The sequence below is a fragment of the Notolabrus celidotus genome, chromosome 19 (genome assembly GCF_009762535.1).
Source record: "Notolabrus celidotus isolate fNotCel1 chromosome 19, fNotCel1.pri, whole genome shotgun sequence".
NCBI classification, from domain to species: domain Eukaryota; kingdom Metazoa; phylum Chordata; class Actinopteri; order Labriformes; family Labridae; genus Notolabrus; species Notolabrus celidotus.
The window spans coordinates 11,322,690-11,343,315 of NC_048290.1; the positions used below are offsets into that span (position 1 = coordinate 11,322,690).

Consider the following 20,626-nt stretch of genomic DNA (forward strand, 5'->3'; position numbering starts at 1 on the left):
AAGCTAATACAGATTAAAAGCGTAATGTTGTTGTAGTGCAGAAATATAGACTATAAACTTCTACTGTAATCCGTTGTACGTCAGCAACTACTAGATATAGGTCCATGTGGGGAATCAGCACATATTGTTTTGGTTATGTGATGTTACCTGAGGCAACATACTTCTGATAATGTCACATGGCCATCAGCTGATGTCTGAATGAAAGGTCTGACTTTGAACCAGCTTCTTCTTCTCTGCCTGATGCAAAGGCTTTGTTGGTCTTCAGTAGTGTTGCACAAGTTGGTGGTTGATGCTGGTACGCAGAAACTACACGATTATGCCCATTTAACCTTTAAAGGTGTGAATTTACCCTTCATTAATGCTAAATTTTCCTCTGTGCTCATCAACTAAACGATAGTATTGTATTGACCCAAACATTACGATACCCCCCCCTTTCAAGACTTATTCAAAGACTCATTGAAGACTAATTCTTATAAAGGAAACACTTTTAATTGAAAATAATAATAAAACAAGGGGCGCCGTTGGCTGTTTGTGCGTTCCCGAAATACAGAGGCTGCAGTCCTCATCGCAGCTGTTTCTGGTTCAACTTCCGGCCTTCACCCTCTGCTGCATTTCTTCCCCAACTCTCTGCTTCCCACATTTCCTGTCTCTCTTCAGCTGTCTTATCAATAAGGGCGGAAATGCCCAAAAATATGACTTAATAATAATAATAAAACGGATAAGTAAAGTGATGTTTTCAACATCTTTTGATTTAAAATATTTTTTTGTGTAATGCCACCCAAGGTATTGGTATATAAACACAGGCCAACTAGAATATCCTGCACTCCATTGGATGGATGACAGCTCTGGTAATGTTGTAACTTTGAGGTATAACGTACACAGACACATTTTAAGACAGGCTATGTTTTGGGATGTCATTTTTGGACAGTACGTCTTGGCTGATTGACAGTTGTGTATCGTCTGCTGCGTTCCTTTTTCTTAAAAAAGACAGCATCACTCCACCTCAGCCGTAAGTTAACTTGCCCTACTTTTGTGCTAATTTGCTCCGATCACCACGTCACTCCATGTAACATCCTCCTGGTGCTGTAGCAGTGAGTGACGTCTGGTTTCAGTCATGAGGGGTACACTCACTTTACAGATAAGTCTGTGAAGTCTGTCGGTCTTGGTATTTAATTACTAAACATTGAATATAAGAAGATTCCTTATTTTTCAGATGTATTCAAGGAAAAAAAACATTTTATATCTGTGTCAATACAGTAAATGATCTGCTCTTAGCTCTGTATATTTGGGGTTGTCTCCCTCTCTCCATCAGCTGTTGATGTGAATGATCATGAGAGTGTAACAGAGGCTTGAAGCGGCTCGTGACTCATCTGCTTACTTGTGGTTAATGCAGACAAAGTGTGTTCTTAATGAGAAACATGGGATAAAGTGAGGCTGGATTCAGTAATTGAATTATGCTAAATAAATTATCTGTCAGTTAGTCTGCTAAACATCAATGTGTGTGAATCAGCGTGCGTGTGTGTGTGCGCTGATTGTGGTATGATTCATCAGGAAGTGTGTGGCGAGGGAGAAACAGCAGGAGTCAGAGGCTCGCAGGGAGCAGAGTGATTACAAAAATAGGGGAGATAAAGAGAGAGAGACTGGAATTGAAATGTTTGTATTAGTGTAAATAAGTCATGACAAAATAAGGATTCATTATCTGCTCCACAGATATTAGTGCAACTACTCAGATTGGATTGTAAACAATACAGTGCAGGCCGTTGTTACACTGCAGACATGCACAGTAAACAAGTGTACCTGAAAACAGTCAACTTAACCCATGTTCTTTTAACCCTACAGGATGAGTGGGAGCACAGCAGTAATGGCAGCACAGGTTCCAGACCCAGCTCAGGATCCAGACCAGGATCAGGCTCCCGCTCTGGTAGCAGAGGCAGAAACAACCAGTTTAAAGGCCCTGCAAAGGTACAGAAACAACTGTGTGCTTGTCTGCTGCTTTTAACAGCTCTGAATGAAATGAAAGGGAACATTAAATGAGCACTCATACTGGGGCTACATAATGTGCTCATCGTAGCCTTTTGGCATCTTTGTCTATAAGCACCTGAGCTGCGAGGACAACTCAAAGCTTTACCACCAACATTACGCATGGATGTTAAAAGATATGAGTATTTACCCTTCAGGGAGGGTATCATGCTGTTGAGTTGCATTATGGGAGGCATTTTAGAGGTTGCCCTACAGTATATTAGGACCTGAGAGTCAGAATACCTCTGCTTTAGCTTCTTCTGCTGAAGCTTCTTCAATTGCCTGTGTTGTACCTATGTTCAATCTGCTTTGTTACAAGAGTAGCAGCATGTCCTAACAGGATGTTAAGCGTCACCATGGATGCTGACTGTCCACACATCTGTTAAAAACACACTGCCCTTACATCATGTCATCGAATCACATTGTTATCTGCTGTGTGCCGCAGATGTCCAAGGAAGATGAATGTTTTCTGTCTTCACTGCGTCTCTTGAAGGCATCTAGAACATTCAAATAGGGAACAATGTAATCTAACTGATTTCCTCAGTGAAACATGCTTACATCACATGCTGTTGGGACATGCTGTAATTCTTTCTAAATGTTTTAGGCCAGCTAATCAGGCTTCAAATGTGATGGTTTGGTAAGAAGTCTATGGTAGTAATGTCATAGGGAAAATATCAATTTCAAATTTCATTTCTCCTTTCATCTAGAACGGGAATAGAGAGGGCTCCTTTGACATCCTGGGGACAGACATATGGGCCGCCAACACGATGGACTCACACGGGTAGGTGCCTTTCAATTAAACATACCTAAAACAATGTGAAGTCTGCTGGGTCTGAAGTCCAGCTAATGTTTCAGGAGGGCTACTTTGAAACACAACCTTAAGGGCCTGTGAATAGCGTGATTGTTAGCCTCTGGTGTAAACCCGACATTAGACAGACCTGGACGTGAAAATTATACTCCAGAAAAAAACGGGTCTGGGTGTATGAGATAAACCATACCTGTATTGTTATCCACCATTGTTGTTGACGAAATATGAAAGCGAAAGTATCACCCCTTCTTTATTTTCATCGGTCAGTAAAGGAGAGGTGACTTTGACGAGTGTGGACGTGTACCAAAAGTTGAAGAGTTTTTATCTGACAGTGTTGTGAGCAGAGCGACAAAAAAACAGGTGACTCTGTTTAGCTGTTTTTACAGTGAAGGATGCTGAGCACCGTAAAGGCTGAACTGCACTGGTTTTACACAGAAAAGAGGCGTTTATTACACTGACTGCACATCAGTGCAATAAATGCAGGCAAGAGTGGACACAGGCCCTAATTCTTCAGCTGCTCTTATCTACAATTCTGTTCTTCTGGGTCTCTCTTGGTTAGCATGCAACACATTTTCCCAACTTTTTTGAAGAAGGCCCAGATAATTGCTGATATTATTGTTTGTATCAGAAGAGAGATACATGTTCATATAATTAACCTTCAGGGGCAAACTCAATAAACTCTTCATCCCACACTCGTTCTCAGTGAACACTGCTGAACTGTGGACTTCGTGCTGGTGATGAAAAGAATTTCATTGCAGCATGTCTGCCAAAAGCCACATTTATATTACATCCAACCACAAGATACTCGAGGGCCTCCTCTGAAAACATGAAACCTCAGTGCTTGAAATCGTTTTAGCTGAATGAGATATATGTGAGAAATGTTTTTCAGCTCCTGTGTGACTAAATGATGTTTTTTTTCAAACAAGAGCGAGACATAAAACTTAGAGGAGGGCAGAAAAAAGGTTGGGGCAAAGAAAGGAAATGAGGGAGACATAAATCAGTTACTCTGGTAGGGAGGATCAGGTTGCTATGGTAACAGCTGTGCGGCAGCTTCAGCTACCTAAGATCCGGCCACGTTGGCACATCTGAGCACACAGTGAGGGAGCCGGCACAGTGGGATGATGTAAGCAGCCCCCCTCCATGCAGACTTAGACGAACACAAGTACAGATTGAATATTGAATGAGAACCAACATGATGAACTTTATTACAGGGTTAGTTTTCTCCTCATAGTTGAAGCTGAAATCAAACATGAAAAGAACGATGAAGTCAATTTGATTAAAAGTCATAGGTTGACTATTTAATGCAGTGTTGATCTGATGCTAAGCTCATGCAATCCATGTGCTGACGGGTCCTTTAGCAAGACTTTAGACCACAGACTCCCTCCCAGGTATATACCCTGAGGATAATGTGTTTTTGGGCGACAACAGACTGTGATACAGATACATCTTAACAGTCTGCTTACATTTGTGTCGTTAGGCAGATTATGGCGATCATAGACCCTGCAAACCTACTTTTTCAAACCGCTTCTCACCATTAATAATATATGAACACATCTGCCTCAAGTTGCCAATTTGGCTGTTGCATATAGAGCGGTTTCTTTATTTGGGTTTCTGTTTGTGTTCTTAATTGTTTGTGAAAAGAGCTTTGTTAAAAATAGAAAAACATGTTTGAAATTAAATTTGACATAATCTCTGGAGCTGTCGTCTAATGTTTTTCAGAAACTATTAAATCAAAATGAATATATGTATGGATATATTTTAAGATAACTTTTTCAGGACTTTTTTGCCTTTATTGATTGGACAGCTGAAGAGAGAGAGTAAATGTGAGAGTAGAGAGTAGGGGAGACATGCAGGTGAAACTGCAGCTGATGCGTTGAGGACTGTACTCTCTGTATGTAGGATACCCCTTATTGATCTTTTGTTTACTGTTGCTTTTACCAATGACCTCCATCTTCTCACCTTTAATTTTTTTTAACTATTTAATGTTGTACAAAAAGTAATTTGTAGTTAAATACAACTTTTCAAACTGCCTTGTATAATTTTACTCTCAGTTCTTGTGTGTGCATGGATCCTGGATGTATCTTAACCTTTTCTTTCGTTACAGAGGTGCAGGCTGGGACGTGCAGCCAGAGAAGCTGGACTTCAGTCATTTCCACAGGAAACACTTCAGAGGAACGCCAAAGCACCTGCCTCACATTGACAGAGAGGGGTAAGATCATGGATTCAGAATGAAATGCAGTTAGACCTGCTCTGTATTATGATCTCAGATTTTTGCTCATGATTAAAATGAATCCTGACTGTTACAATTCACTGATTCTAGCATCTTTTGTCTCTTTTGCCATTTCAGGATGAACAAAAACAAGTTTGAGGAAGATGACGGCATAGACATGAATGACATAGAGAGGTTCCTGCCAAGTCTGCGCTCTGTAAGTCATCTTTCTTCTGTGTAGATTGTGCTCTGACTCAGATGTCTAACGTGTTCAAATATCTGATCTGCACCAACACTTCATGTAGTGTCAAACAGTTCTTATAGCAACTTCTCTGTGACACAGTGAACGGCTGAGGAAAGCCTCTCTCCTAAAAGCCTAGTGATTTATTAGTTGTTAAAGAGTGACCTCTGTTGGTGAAATGGAAACATTACAACAGAGCAGTGTTGGACTCAATAACATAGAAAAGTCCCTTCACAATGAAAACATACAATTCTGCAAAAAAAAAAAAAAAATCAAGCAGTGTTCATCTAGACTGTGAGAGACGAAAATGTTGGGCCTTTTTCTTTCAAATGGTAATATAATGCACATGAGATAAGTCCATAAAAATTACATTACTCTTATGAATGGGACTGGTTTATGATAAATGAACCTCTGGTGACATCTAGTGGTCATATGCTGAGTTGCAGTGAGTTTGAGTGATTGGTCACTGCATGAATGTGCATCAAATGTTACTCTGACCCCTAGTGGTGTAATATATGTACAACATTTAAGGCAGGCATGTCAACAAGAGAAAGTCATGAAGGCTGTTTGCAGCAGATATGAGTTTGACTTGAAGCATAACTTACAAAATAGTTTCTCAATATTTTAAATCTGTCTAAAAAATGTGTGGAAACCAATCAATCTTTTTTTACCTAGCAACAAATCAGCACAAACATTATCTCAAGATGCTTCTACAAACATGGCAGGTCTAGACCATACTCTATATTAGATTATTAACAAAGACCCAAGATCAAGACAGGGTAGGAATCAGTCTTAACTCATCTTAATCCACCATGAGCAGAGCACTTTGCAGCATTTAGTATGTTACAGTGGCAAGGAAAAACTTCCTTTTCACAAGCAGAAACCTCAGGCAGAACCAGACTCATGTTAGATAGCAATCTGCCTTGACCACGTTGGGGTTAGAAAGAGGGATAGAGGAGAATAAGAGAGTGAGAAAAGATAGTGGTGAGATGGATAGTAGTAGTTGTAGCTGCTGGCACGTCTGAGCAGTTGGACTCTGGAACGTCCAGACGAACCTACAAGACAATGGAGCTCTCTTATTTATACTGAAAACAGCTACAGTAAGTTAGTAAATATCAAAATATGTATTCTTTAGCTGGGCTGAAGATAATGTGGCTATATGAGTCAGTTAGCCAAATAGAAAGTGTCTCTGTTGGTCAATGCAACCACAAGTTTCCAGTGGAGTTTTTCTGTTTCAGGATGTGAGGTGTCCAGAAAGTGAAACATAATGTGCAGGATTCGTTTTGCAGCTGGTTATACCCATGCAGGCAGCGAGGTATAATGCATTGTGTTTTCAAGGTGATTTGTTATTCATTGAGGTGACAGAGTTCACTCCAGTGAACCAATGTCACCCACGTCTCTTCCTTCTCTGCGCTCTGAGCCAGAATGTCTTCCATCTCTCACATCGTTCCAGCCACAGCGTCTTCCTCTTTCCTTCCCTTCTTGGCGGCTGAGTAGACGTGCGCTTCTACTTTCATTCTGTTTCAGATGGCCCCGGCAGTGCTACCAAGATGCCTTCGTTATTGTATAGTTTCTGAGCCAAGATTTTCCGTTTCCTCTTATTCAGTCAGAGCCAGAAAAAAAGTGAAGGGGTCAGCTGGGTTTGTCTGGTGGCCTTAGGATCGGATGTGTGTGGGCACGGAGACACAGCAAGGTCAGAGAGACAGAGCTGTAGCGGTTCATCTGTCTTTCTGTCCCTTACATTCCTTAGCTTTCCTAACGACTGACATCCTCATCCAGATTATTTTTTTGTTCCGTTTTTGCTGGATGTCATGACAATGTTTGACAACTTTGTTATCCCCCACACTCTGCCAGTGGATTTTTGCATTGGTGGTTTTAAGCCTGCCACTGATACCTTGATTCTTGTTCTAATTTTTGACAGGCCACTGAAAATACTCTCCTTTTGTCCCGGACTGCTCCCTTAACGACTAGAGGTGCACTTTGGATCAATGATCTACATCTGGAGCTAGATCTAGTGAAACCACACTGTGATATAGAAACACTCGGTTGTCTCTCACTCCGCTACCTCATATCATTCCGCTTAGCCCTTCCCAAAAAATGATGCACCATGCGTACATGCATTTGGCTAGCTTTGTTAGACTCAACGGACAACGAAAAATAGAGAGAGGGAGATGCAGATTATTTCAGTAATTTCAGTTTATTGCTGAGTAGGGTTGCAAAGGGTTGGAACATTTCCGGTAAATTGCCATGGGAAGTTAAGGTGGGGAATTTTGGAAATATTCCAAATTGGAAACTTTCCATGGGAATATATGGGAATTAATGGGAATTTACGGGAATTTATAGGAATTAACTGGGAATTGAGGGTAATTTAATGGAAAGGTATCATATCCAAGCAGAAATATTAGTTTTGTTATAAGCAGACATCCATCCGAAATAGAAATCATCTATGCATGTGATGGAGGAATGCACAGTGCATGTAGGGGGCGTGATCTCAGCTCTGCAGTAAGTCGTGAGCTATGTGCATGTGATTGAGGAATAGCATAGATATTCAACTGTACTTGCATGAAATCTGGGTTTTTTTTGCAGTCAGAATTATACTAAAATATATTTTCCCCAACTATATTTAAGTCCCCTATTAAGAGCCAACCTTCAATTAAGTAAATTCCTGTTTATTCCCATAAATTCCCATGGAAATTTTCCAACTTTGAAAATTCCCGGAATTTTGCAACCCTACTGCTGATAAAATATGTCCCTTTTATAAAACCTTTGCGTGTGCATTGCTGACAGCCGTCACGTAGAAGCCTGATGATGTTGTTTATACACATTTGCAGTGATTAGCTCATCACGTGCAAGCTAACCCTGACAGTTGTTTGATTCAGCCCTGGTAAGGTTTAAAAAAATCTACAAAGGGAGCTGGAGCACTTTGGTTTAATTACTAGTGACATGCAAAGATCAAAATTAGTTACTGGGGCTGAATTCCACTGAAATGATGTTGGCTGTTTACCATGAAAAAAACCATCATCCTATATTTATACATTCATAAACAATAGCACGTTCTCAGTCATCACATCCAGTGCCTTCATGTCAGGGCTTCATCATCCTGAGTCCCCGTCTGCGTTCCACACTTGGTGCCAACATTCACTTCCTCTTTCCAGCAGCCAAAATAAACTTACAAATAGCCCCAGGACGTTGAAAACATCTCCTTTGTGTGTGTGTGTGTGTGTGTGTGTGTGTGTGTGTGTGTGTGTGTGTGTGTGTGTGCGTGTGCGTGTGCGTGTGTGTTTGGGTGTGTGGGTGTGTGAGCGAGCAGCACTATAAGAAAAGGGCTTCCTCTTTTTGCCCTCAGATTTCGTTGCACCTTCACTGGCCTCTCTGGAATGTCGACATGTACAATCGCTGATGTCACGTTCAGTGTCAGGTTGTTCTGTCAGAAGCATCGAGCAGTCAGGGAGCAAGTGTTTGATCCGTGGATTAATGCCAGTTTGTACGAGAATATCTTATAGGATGAAACATGAACATTTAACTGTTTCTATGCTCAATTCTGAAAAGTGGGTTCATTTCTATTGCAGTGTTGCGTAGCAGTTCACACAAAACGAACAGTTCAAGCATAGGAACCACTTTAATGTAAGAATGAACTAATTCAGTGAAGCCATTAATGTTATCTGAGATTAACATCATATGAAACAGTGTGGGATCAAAGATAACACAATAAAGAAAACAGAATATTATGAAGTACTTAAAAAGAGTTATACTCAGGAGATCATTTCAGTGAAAGGGGCATTGTTAATTTGAATTAACTTTTGAATGATAAGTAAGCAATAATGTACAGTGCATGTGTTGTTCTATCAGGATTAACCACGCAAATACGAGCATGACCCCAACACAAAGCAGAGGCTGCGATTTAAATGTATCTGTAAACGTTACAACTTCTCCTCTGATTGTTCAAATTTCAGTTTTAAACTATTAAGTTATCTTAAAAGCAGTAATGTACAAGCTTTATTAGTATATTCAAAATTCCAAATGTATTCTCTGAACATGTATGATTTAAATTGAGAAATACATATTTCAAAACTATCAGTAACATCTCAATGTTCCGTGATAACCAATCAAGAAGACTCACAACACCATTTATTATATTGCATATTGCAGTACCATGTTCCATTAGGTGTTCACTGCTAACATGATCTTCAGTGTCTCTGTTGTAGCTTACAGTTTCTGTGTTTTTAACCCCTTCAGCTTTTTATCTCTACTGTTTTCATCTCATTGGTTTTCCCACTGTAACCAGAAAGATGTCACATGTCTCTACTTGCATTGCTTTGATTGTAATTAGTTTGCTGGAGCCTGTTATTAGAGCTACAGTCTGTTCGTTGTAGCAACAGATAAGATATACAGTGGGGCAAAAAAGTATTTAGTCAGCCACTGATTTTGCAAGTGAGATGAGTGAGGTCTGTAATTTTCATCAGAGGTATACTTCAACTATGAGAGACAAAATGAGAAAGAAATCCAGGAAATCACATTGTAGGATTTTTAAAGAATTTATTTGTAAATTATGGTGGAAAATAAGTATTTGGTCACCCACAAACAAACAAGATTTCTGGTTTCCTATACATAAATACTTTTTTGCCCCACTGTAACTGGCAATTGCAATTAAGTTTTTCTGTCTAATGACCAATCATAATCAAGAATGTAAAAGCGGTAAAATAAAACCTCAGCCTGATGAATCTGCTTACATAATATCATTGTAGTATCCTATACATTACTGTTTCATGAAAAAAACAGAAATAGTTATAGACATGTTAACATAATAATACACATATTTCTGTTATTATAATCTTATACCCTGTGTTTTCAGATAAAAGTGCAAGAAACTTACTTTCCAGGGCTAGGGGTTTTATTTTAGGCATCACTTTTTAGGAATAGTGCCAAAAAATTAAATTAATTCTGAGTGGAAACCGCTATGTCTCTAACAGCTCTTTTACTGAATATATTTATCGTTTGAGTGATAAAAAGAGAAGAAGAAGAAGAAAAGCCTTACCAGAGCCGGTACCAGAGAATCTTTTGTGATTAAGCTGTAAAAAGAATTCCAAGAACATCATTTTTTTAAATAAGTTGCTTGTTCAAACAAGTTTTTATTGATCAGTTGATTCATAACAAAATGCTTCCATTAAGTTGTTAGGTGATTTATTCTTCTCTGTGTCCGCTTTGTTCGAAGACACATTTCTTAAGCAAAGACTTTGTAAAAAATAATCCTCTCCCAGAAGTACAGGATTTAAACCAGCTCATCTTACACACGTCTTTCCCTCGGTACAGATATTTCTTCCCCATCACCATTTCCACCTTCACGACACATACTGTACTCCAGCATGGACACTCAATCCCACTCACATGCTGTTTGGCTCATCAGCATGATCATGTCAGCATGATCCTCTGTGTTGTGACAGACACAACTCGTGGGCATGTGTGTGGGTGTGCGTGTGTGGGCCTTCTTAACACTCCTACTGTATCCCAAATAACGCCAGCAAGCTTTTGCTTCACCACACATCAACAGCTTTCTGTGAGTAATTATGTGTGGAAGGCATGACATCTATTTTTATGGAAGCATCTCGATTGTGTTTGTGACTAATATGTTACAGGCTAATGATTCACAAACATCTTTGTTGACCCATTTTGATTTTTAAAAAATGTACTCAGTCATAAAACTCAAACCTGTGGGAGGTTTCTAATCTGAAATGGAGTGGGTGCTTTTGTTTCAGAACAACATGTGTGGCTGTTTTGACCTAATGTTCTTTCCTATGATGTAATGTGTTGGCTGCCAAGCTCATGTCAGCTCAGTGTTATAAGGAGTCCAGGTAGTTGTGATTAGGGTCAGACTGCGCTTTGTTAAAACCAAAATAAATATTCGAACCAGGATGGTGTGTTAAAGAGTTTATATAATGTTGTGGGAAACAGAGTTCAATGCTCCATTGATGAGAATTAGACGACAAGTTCGACGCACCTATTAATGTATCCTTAACCCTCCTTTTATGTTGCGGGTCAAGTTGACCCTTTTTAAAGTCTATTTTAGGCAACATATGTCTTCCAAACCAGCTAAATGCAGCATAAAAATCTGGGCAGAATGTGACAGAAGAGGTGTTGTGTTGATTTGATCAACATCACTTCATAAAAAATTCTAAATGTAAAATAAATAAGCAATAATCTACGTAAGACTATTGTATTTACATTAAGGGCTTTCTAATGTACGTGAAAAAAAAAGTTTTAACATTAATTTTAATAAAAAACAAGTGAGTTATCCTCATTGAACCATGATCTGTGAGAATTACCAATGGACTCAATCTAGATTTAAGTGGTTAGTAATGGAGTTAAAAATTTGATTTAAATAAAGTGTATTGGGATTTTTTTGGGTTCTGACACTTTTGGATAATTGAATATGCCCCGGGTCAAATTGACCCAGGACCATTCTTGCTGTTCCAGAGAAACAAACATAACAGGAGGGTTAATAAAGCTTATGAAAGCAGTTAGTTAGCTTAGGTTAGCATAAAGACTTGGAGCAGAAATAAATGGATAGTCTGACTTTGTCAAAATCGTATCGTGAGGTTCTTGCCAATACTCACCCCTATGCAGTATAGGTCTTGAAATGATCCTTTCTAACAGGTGGAACATCGTCAAACTAGAAAATTGTAATATACATCAAAAATACATTATTCCCATTAATTAGTTCTCATCGTTTTGATTTTGTGTTCATTTTTCAGAGAAGTTTAGTTTTTAAGTAGTGTAATTTGGGGGGGATGTGACATCATGATTGACAGCTCTGTCGACAAATGAAAGCTCCTGAGATGTTCTTTAACGGGTGAACAGAGTAGAGAAGAAATGGCTGGGGAAATCTTAACAAGCTTTCACACAAACAGTGACGCTAATAGTTTTAGTGAGTCCACAGGACCCATGGGTGGTGATCTCAGTGGGGAAAAAGCTGTGCTTTGTAGATTACAGCACAGTTATTATCCACAGGAGGATTTTTTTGTTGTTTATTTTATATTTGTAACGATGAGTTTCTTAGTTTGAGGGTAAAAATATTGATATTGGAAAGATGCAGTTTTTTGTATTACACTAATTTACTGAACAGTTTTAAACACACTTCTAAAGGGATTTCGGGTCAATTTAACTGCTTGTATTATGTGTTGGAGTTATGTCAGTGTGTTCGTAATGCAGAAAATTGAGGATCCTGGTGGTTCTCCCCTGCTTCCTACTCTAAAATTAGCTAGGTGTTGCATAGCTTTATACCTACTTAGCATCTATTCTGTCATATAATTCTAAACACAAACAAGTCTAAATAACCATCCAAGGGGTCAAAATAAAACCAGATTTCTGCTCAGTTTGTTTTGTAACAAGATATTGAAGTAAACTAAATCTACATTGAATTTATGTAATCTGAATTGTTTGTTGGTATTAAGAGAATTTTATCTCAAAATGTTTCCAGTCAAAAACGTGTCTTGCTTCCACATCATGTGAGACTGTATTCAAAACTTCCTCAAGAATGGAGGGCACCAGAGGAGGAAGAGAAGGGCAGGGTGAGACCGCGCAGAGAGGGAGAAAGCGTCTAGTCATTTAGGAGACATCCGGTCTCTGCTCTGTGAACAAAGCAGTCCAACAGGGGAACAAAGCTGGAGCCTGGAGCTGGGATATTACAGACTGGTTGGCCCATGTGTCTGGAAGTGTACGTGCCGCAGAGCAGGACTCTGGTTGCCAAGACACGCTGGGGGGCGGGGGAGGGGGGCTGGCTGCCTGTCTGTCAGCTGTCAGTCTGTCTGAGACCTGCATTCCACTCACGCTCATTTCTCACACACAGTCACTCTTTCTTTGTGTTTCTCACAGCATACACATTGATCACACGTGTCTTTCCTCTCATCTTTTACCTCCTCTTCTTTCTTCCTATTTGCTGTTTCCTTTTTCCTTTTCTCCTCTTACCATCATTAGGCTTCATCCTCCTCTCTCCTCCCCACACGTCGTCCTTCACTCCTCCCCTCCATCCTTCAAATGTTGGTGGGCAGCTGAACAATATCCAGGGGGTCACGGTGACCGGCAGCCCCCTCCCTGTGGTCTTTTCCTGCTATTGTCCCTGGACCCACTGCTGCTTGGCTCCCCACACTCTATTAACTGCACACACACTGGCTTAATCACCAGTGCACACTGTGCTTCTCTGGCCTCAATCACGGGAGACACGCTGGAGACCTGAGAACATGCATGAAGGCAGGATACCTGGGGAAATGTAGGACTAAATCCACAGAGGAATTCAATAAAAGCTCCTGAGTGACCTCATAGGCTAAATTTATCACCATGTGAATGACAGCCTGAATATGTAAATATGTATGAACAAACAAGATTAACCAAATTTATTCCATTGCAAATGCATAATAATAAAACACATATTGTAAACAGGTAATGATGTGAAATTCTGAGGCAAAAAAGGAGGACAATTTGATGTTATGCCTGTTTCCTTTTTTCTCCTCTTAAATTATTCAACACATGTTTGTACTTAGAATATAACAGGTAGTAATATTGTCAATTTACAATGATAAAATTGCTGTAAAATCAGCATGTTTCTATTTAAGGAGCATTGACAGTGAATGGAAAGGAGCAGGTGAAATTTCCTCACAAGAATAGGGTCATTAAATCGCTGCTCTTCACAAGCATAATGAAAATCAGGACCACACACACACACACACACACACACACACACACACACACACACACACACACACACACACACACACACACACACCTTCCACACACACACACCTTCCACACACACAAAGCATCAGGCTCCATCATGCAGAGAAGATGAGGAGACTGTCAATGTACTTTTACACAGAAAGCACTTTTGATTGAAGTATTTTGAACACTGGGTAGGATGGCTAGGATGAAGCGGTAAACATGTGAAACCTGCTGCTGCAGCATTGGTTGTCGCATGATAACATTTCTATAGGGTACTACAGGCTTTTTTCCCTTTTTCCCTCTGACACTTTGATCCCACAATGGCTCCATCTCCTCCTGTAGCTCGACCTCCAAGTTCTTTGATGTACCTGTCTTTCTGTCTGTGCTCTGCTGTGGCCCCAGCCTCAGATCCCTTATTAAATGAGACACAGATGTCAGGACCTCACATCTTTGCCTCTTATCACTGATCAGCCACCGTACCTGACTGTGGCAGCTTTAAATCTCTGCTGTTGGCGCTGTTGGCAGGCATCAGCTGCAGAGTAATCAAAGGCTGAGAGTGGGGATCATGTAACAAGGAGCTGTGTCCTTTAGTGAAGGGATTTCACAGGAAAACAAATTGTGAAACTTTATTTCTGAGGTGAGACGGATAGACGTGTACAGGATTGCAATATAATGTTCCAGTTGAGTCCTGAGGGAAGAAATACTTCTTTTCTTTTTTTTTACAAACTTTCTCTGACTAATTAATATTTGCTTTTATAACTACACCCCCAAGACTACTGCTTATGAATTCTAACACGCCACTTCTTATGAAATTAAATTAAACTTTGAAACTCTTAAAGGACATTATCAGAGTCAGTTTAATGTAAATTAAACTTTAGTATGCTAAAATACAAGTAGTTCATTGTGGCCATATTTTATTAAGGGCCTGTGTCCACTAATGATGTTTTTTTGTGCTTGCAGCGCATATACTTCAACTTCAGAGCGCTTATCACAGGCAGATGGTAGACATCAGACAGTCGAGGAAAAGCTTGTATGTTTTTTGCTTTTCACCCTTTTTACTTAGTAACGGATGCTAGCAATATACAATATTTCCCATGAAAAATACTCAGGTAAAAGTAAAAATAGAGACTTTAAAAATGATTCCAAAAAGAACAGGTTCACAAAAAGCTACTCAATTCCAACAACTTAAGTAAATGTAATACGTTAAATTTAGTAATTTTTCCTAAGATAAAATGCCAGCATTAGTTTCTACTCCTCCATTTCGTTCACAACGCTGATATCATAAGTCCAGCCCCCTCTTGACTATGATTGGTCGGTTAGGGAGAAGTGACTTTGACAAGTGTGGCGGTTTTCCAAAAAGTTGAACTATTTCCAACCCCCTGTTAGATTGTGAGCAGCTGATGCTAATGCTGAACTGAAATGCTGAACTGCATTGATTTGTTAAGAAAATAGGCGCTCCTAGCAAAAAGAATGCTGCTAGTGGACATAGGCCCTAAGAGTCTCTTTAGACCTGCACTCACAGTACAGAAAAGAATGGATAGTTTGCAGGACGCTATGTTGCCAGTTTATTACATTTCACAAATATTTAAAATTTTAGGATACGCTTTACATCTAAAGAACCTGTTCCTTCACAGTATTTAAGAATGATTGAAAATTCAGCTTTGAGTTGTGGAAGTAAAACTTGACTGCATGTAGCTGTTTCTAATAAATAAAATATATTTTTTCACGTTTGCAACCACCATAACATCTGAAGAACAGAATATCTAAAGTTATGTATGTATAGTAAGAGAAATGACAACCCTACATTATTCATATAAGCTTGGTAAGTGTGAAAAAACACAAGGTATGTCAGGAGATACATTTATTCCTTCCTCCGTGTATTTTACATACCTACTATCTTTTATTTACAGTCTCTCGTTGTCATGCTTGTTCACCCTCTCCTCAGCACTCAACAACCTGTCCTGTTATGCCACCCCTGGGGCAGTTTTAAATTTATTGCTTTTGGCCGAGGGCCCTTACAACATAAATAAACAGAGAGAAACAATGGGCCGACTGAATGAGCATCGTACCAGAATTGTTACTTACTTACTAGAAGAGACAGGAAGACTTGGCACTTCACTTTCTATGCTCTTGCAGAGAAAGTTCTATAATCGTTATTCTCCGTTTCTATTCTCTACATTTCCATCCCTTTGCGCTTTTCTCATTTCCGCACTTTCCTGCCTTGTTACTCATACCCTTTTCACACTGAAGCAACGTTATTGTTATGAATGGATTGACAATGGAATCTGACGCAGGTCAATGACCTTTCTGGCAAAATCCTCTGAAAAAAACAAAAACTTTTAGATGCTACTTAGGGTGAGTCATTACATCTGCAGTTTGGGAGTTTCACCAAACCTCTAAAAGCTCCAGGGGTAAATGATGTCCTTGTAACTCCGAGGCTACGTGGCTACTAGAGTGTTTGTAGGAGGATACATCCTTTCTGTAGCTTCACAGGTAGCCTCTCCTAGTGACCTCTGATTTTTTCCTGGAATGCTACAGGGTATGTCAATTTCCTCTTAAGGCAAACGTGCACACCCAAGAGAAAAGCACAAAGCACAAAAACATACACCTCAGTGAGTAATGTCTAAGTTTAACTCAACGGCAGATTGACGTGCCTTTTTTTTATTTGTTTCAAATAGAGATTTGCTGTTAGTTTGAGCTTAAACACAAGTGTTTTCTTCTGCTGTATAATTACTTAATATTTCACACATACATGATTAAACTGGAAATCTGTATTACACATATCTAGCTTAATAGATGATGACTTTCAGCTGATAAAGAATTATGTTTCAGTCAAAAACATCTCCTCACACTGAAAGTGCCACATTTTGGGATCGACTTTGGTTAAAACAAATGCTTCATATTGACTGACATTTTTAAGGGTTTACTCACAAATCTGATAACTACCACTACCCGTTGATCAGCCGTGACTGCCCAAAGAATACAGTGCCAATTCTTAGAAAGTCAGGATGCAAAATCTTTAGTAAAATGTTGATAAAAATAGATTTTGATGGTTTTCAAATAATTTAAACCCCAACTTGAATTGAAAATAGTGTTAAGACAACCTGTCCGATATTGATTGGAAAGGGGAGCACTCGGCATAAAAGTGTAGAGTTCAAAGCTGAAGTGAAGGGGATGCATTAGTACCCGTGGCATGGTTAGCCTACATATCTCGGAAGGCACCATTAATGCTGAATGGTATATACACTACCGGTCAAAAGTTTTAGAACACCCCAATTTTTCTAGTTTTTTATTGAATATTGTGCAGTTCAATGTCTTATTGTGTTCTGAAATGAAAACATCGAAAATATAAACAATTGAATTTCAAAAATAAATCATGGAATCAATTCATAAACCAAAATGTAGTCTAAACTTTTGACTCATCAAAGTAGCCACCTTTGGCACCTCTTTCTTGCCATTTATGAAGCAAAACACATTCTGGAGTACAAGACTGTTCAAATATTGCTCAGGAGGGTATGGTACTACAGTGTGTTCCAACACTACTTTTATGCAGACAGAGGGATTTGGAAGTAATCAAGGACAATTGGGACACCTGTAAGAATTGGTAGCACCAACTTTCAAGGCTTGACTAACCTCAATTGCTGCAGAACAGCAACCCATTTCTTGTTCCCTGAAAAAGGCCTTTGTATTATTCTGAAATGTAAATTCTTTTTTCAGTTTTGAGTAATCTTAACCTTTCTTTTTTTTTTTTACCTCTGGCAGTTCACCACTTACTTTTGTACTATTTAAAGCTATTCAATGGACGTGAACTGCTTGGATTTCAATAAAAAAGTGGAAAAATTAGGGTGATCTAAAACTGACTGGCAGTGTACATGTTTTGGTGCAACAAATGCCACCATCCACACAATACCCTTTTCAGGGAAGACCTCACATATTTCATCAAAACCATGCTGAACCCCATTCTGCACTTATTAAAGCAGCATGGCTCCCTATTAGAAGAGTCTTGGTGCTAAAGTGGACTGTTTGAATTCACCACTAGTCACGAATTGAAAAAATCTGGCGCATCATGAATCGAAAAATGCAACTAACTAAGCAGCTGAAATCTTTCATCGAGCAAGAATGAGACACATTTCACTTTCAGATCTTCTCCTCGGTTCCCAAATCTCAACAAAGTGTTGTTAAAGGAAGAGGTGATTTAACACATTAGTCCCAACTTTTTAAAACATGTTGCTGGCATCAAATTTAAAACCAGCATATCCTTTCATTAAACAATAAAGCTTTTTAGTTTCCACACTAGATATGTTGTCTTTGCACTATTTTCAATTAAATAGAGTGTTTAAATCTGTTTTTAATTCAAATTTTACGGAGAGTCCCAACATTTTTGGAACAGAGGTTGTAGGAACCTGTTTGACAAACTTCTTCACACATAAACCCATCACAAATTTGAAGTCATCATCATTAGTCTTCAATCCATCACCAATGACATGCAAATATTCTTCCTCTGTGTCACCTCTTCCAGTCGTTTTCCTCCTGTTTGTTCCCTCAAACCTTACATAGGTCGTTGTCAAAACTGTCCTTTCCCATGGAAAAAAACATCTCCATTTATACATACTCTTTCCTTTTCTGCTCCGACAACTTTCATCTCCTCATTAATCTCTCTTCCGGACTCCTATAGAATCCAGGTGGATGAAGGCTGATCAAATATGTGTGACAGCGCACGTTGATAGTAGATTACTTTGTAGCATTAATGGACTTATTGTAGTGTTTACCTTTTGATCCAGGAGATGGAGGATAAAGTGATTGTAGCTGTGATAAATGTCTTAATTTATAACAACCTGCCATAGTGTTGTTAACTGCTGTACGATGTGTTGCATATTTTAAATTCTCATTGCTACGTCAGCTGGATTATAGCACCAAAAATCATCAGGGTAGGAGTTACTTTTCTGTTAACTCACTTACAGCTGCCTCTTAAATAATCTCTATAGTTTTGACTCTTCTAATCTGCACATACTCTGCAAACATGCAAATATAAACAACCATAGATAAAACGTCTCCCTCCGTCCGTCTCTATCTCCTCTCAGTCTCTCTCCCACTTACACAACCTCCCTCGCCATCCCTGTCACGTCCACAGGGCTCGCGCTGCCTGCCACGAGGTGAGAGGTCCTCTGGCTGGGGACCAGGACAGCACACGCCTCTCTTTGATCTTCCCCGTGCTTGCTGCTACCTGCAGATCGCATATTCTCACAGACACATATTCTCACACACACACACACATACAGAGAGCTCTCTTTTTTCAGCCACAGAGACAACTCCACATTTCTCACTTCCTCCCTCTCTGTTTCTGTTTGATGCATTCTGAACCGTGTGGGTCGGCAGCGTTCTCCAATACATTTCTGGTTTCCAAAATGTGCTTTTTTTTTTGCAAGTTAAACAACAAAAAGAGACATTTTTTATTCACAGTAAAATTTGAGATCTTAAAAACTAGTGGAAAATACAACAAAGCGTACTACTTTAAGGGTTTTGGTAAAAATGTGCAGTGCATGTCGGGTTCCTCTGTATGTCTGTGTGTGTGTGTGTGTGTCTGAGCTCCCTGTCATCTGGTTACCATTTGAAGGCAGAATTACAGCTAATGATATCCTAGAGGAAAACTACAGTAGCTAAACATGCAACAGCTCCTTCTTTCTTTTTTCTCCCTCCGCCTACTTTTCCTCCCGGTCGGATCGTTCGAGTCGCAAGAAGTCTGGAAACAATGTACAGATATGAATCCTTTTTGGTTTAATGTGAAGTCTTTGTAAAGTACTCTGGTGAAACTTTGTACTCGCAGACGGTTTAAGTGTGTGTTTGTCTGCCTTTTTTAAAAAGAAAAAATTATTTTAGATATTACTGTGCCACACTACAGTCCCCCCCACACACTCACAAAGTCCCTGCTTCTCACATCTGGATTCGATCAAAATGCAGCGATCCCCCAGCAGCCTCTTTTGGAGAGAAGTAGGTTATAGCTGCAGTGTCAAATATCAAGCTCTCTTTTAAACTCATTTGAATATCTACAGCATGTTTTTCTGAAAGCCTGCATGATTGGTACGTTAATGCAAAAGAGAGAGCATAGAAAACTGTGCGTGCTGCAAAAAGAAATGTAACCCTTGTGTGGTGTGTTTATGCTCTAAATGTGAATGCTGTCCTTTTGGATTGAGGACAGCTTATTACTGTTTCCCATTGCTTTAAATCTTGAATTCTTTTCTTTCTCCTATTTTTAACTGCAAGTTTTTCTAGTGTACAAAATCTACCACAACCTCTTGCAACTTCTCTTACAATGGAAACCAAAACAAAGAACATTTATCATCTCTAAACACGGTCTTATTGAAGAACAAATGAAGAGTTCTGTAAAGTTGTGCATAATAAGGATTGAAAAAATCCCAACATGCATTCAGGATGCTTTTGGGTCTGGTAAAACATACTTAATTATGTGGTTATACATCATTTACTGAGTGTTAGACAACATTCAGGGGGATCAAAGCCTTGAAATCAAAGTTTTCCTGTAACCTTAAATCAAGAAGACAAATACAGACAAAGGGGAAAATACTGTACCCAGACAAACAGTCTTGTTTCCCCCTGAAAGGTTGTGGTCACCGCTTCTCACAAT

The 20,626-nt window shown here is 39.3% G+C and overlaps 1 protein-coding gene across 2 annotated transcripts in view; it reads left to right on the forward strand.

Annotated features, from left to right (window-relative positions):
• The window catches only part of ctif (CBP80/20-dependent translation initiation factor), a 64,767-nt gene that overhangs the window by 17,531 nt on the left and 26,610 nt on the right, over window positions 1-20,626 (forward strand). For both annotated transcript variants that reach the window (XM_034709223.1, XM_034709224.1), the window contains exons 4-7: window positions 1,840-1,962; window positions 2,727-2,800; window positions 4,932-5,036; window positions 5,175-5,253. In XM_034709223.1, the coding sequence (XP_034565114.1) occupies window positions 1,840-1,962; window positions 2,727-2,800; window positions 4,932-5,036; window positions 5,175-5,253 (381 nt within the window). The remainder of the gene's footprint in view (window positions 1-1,839; window positions 1,963-2,726; window positions 2,801-4,931; window positions 5,037-5,174; window positions 5,254-20,626) is intronic.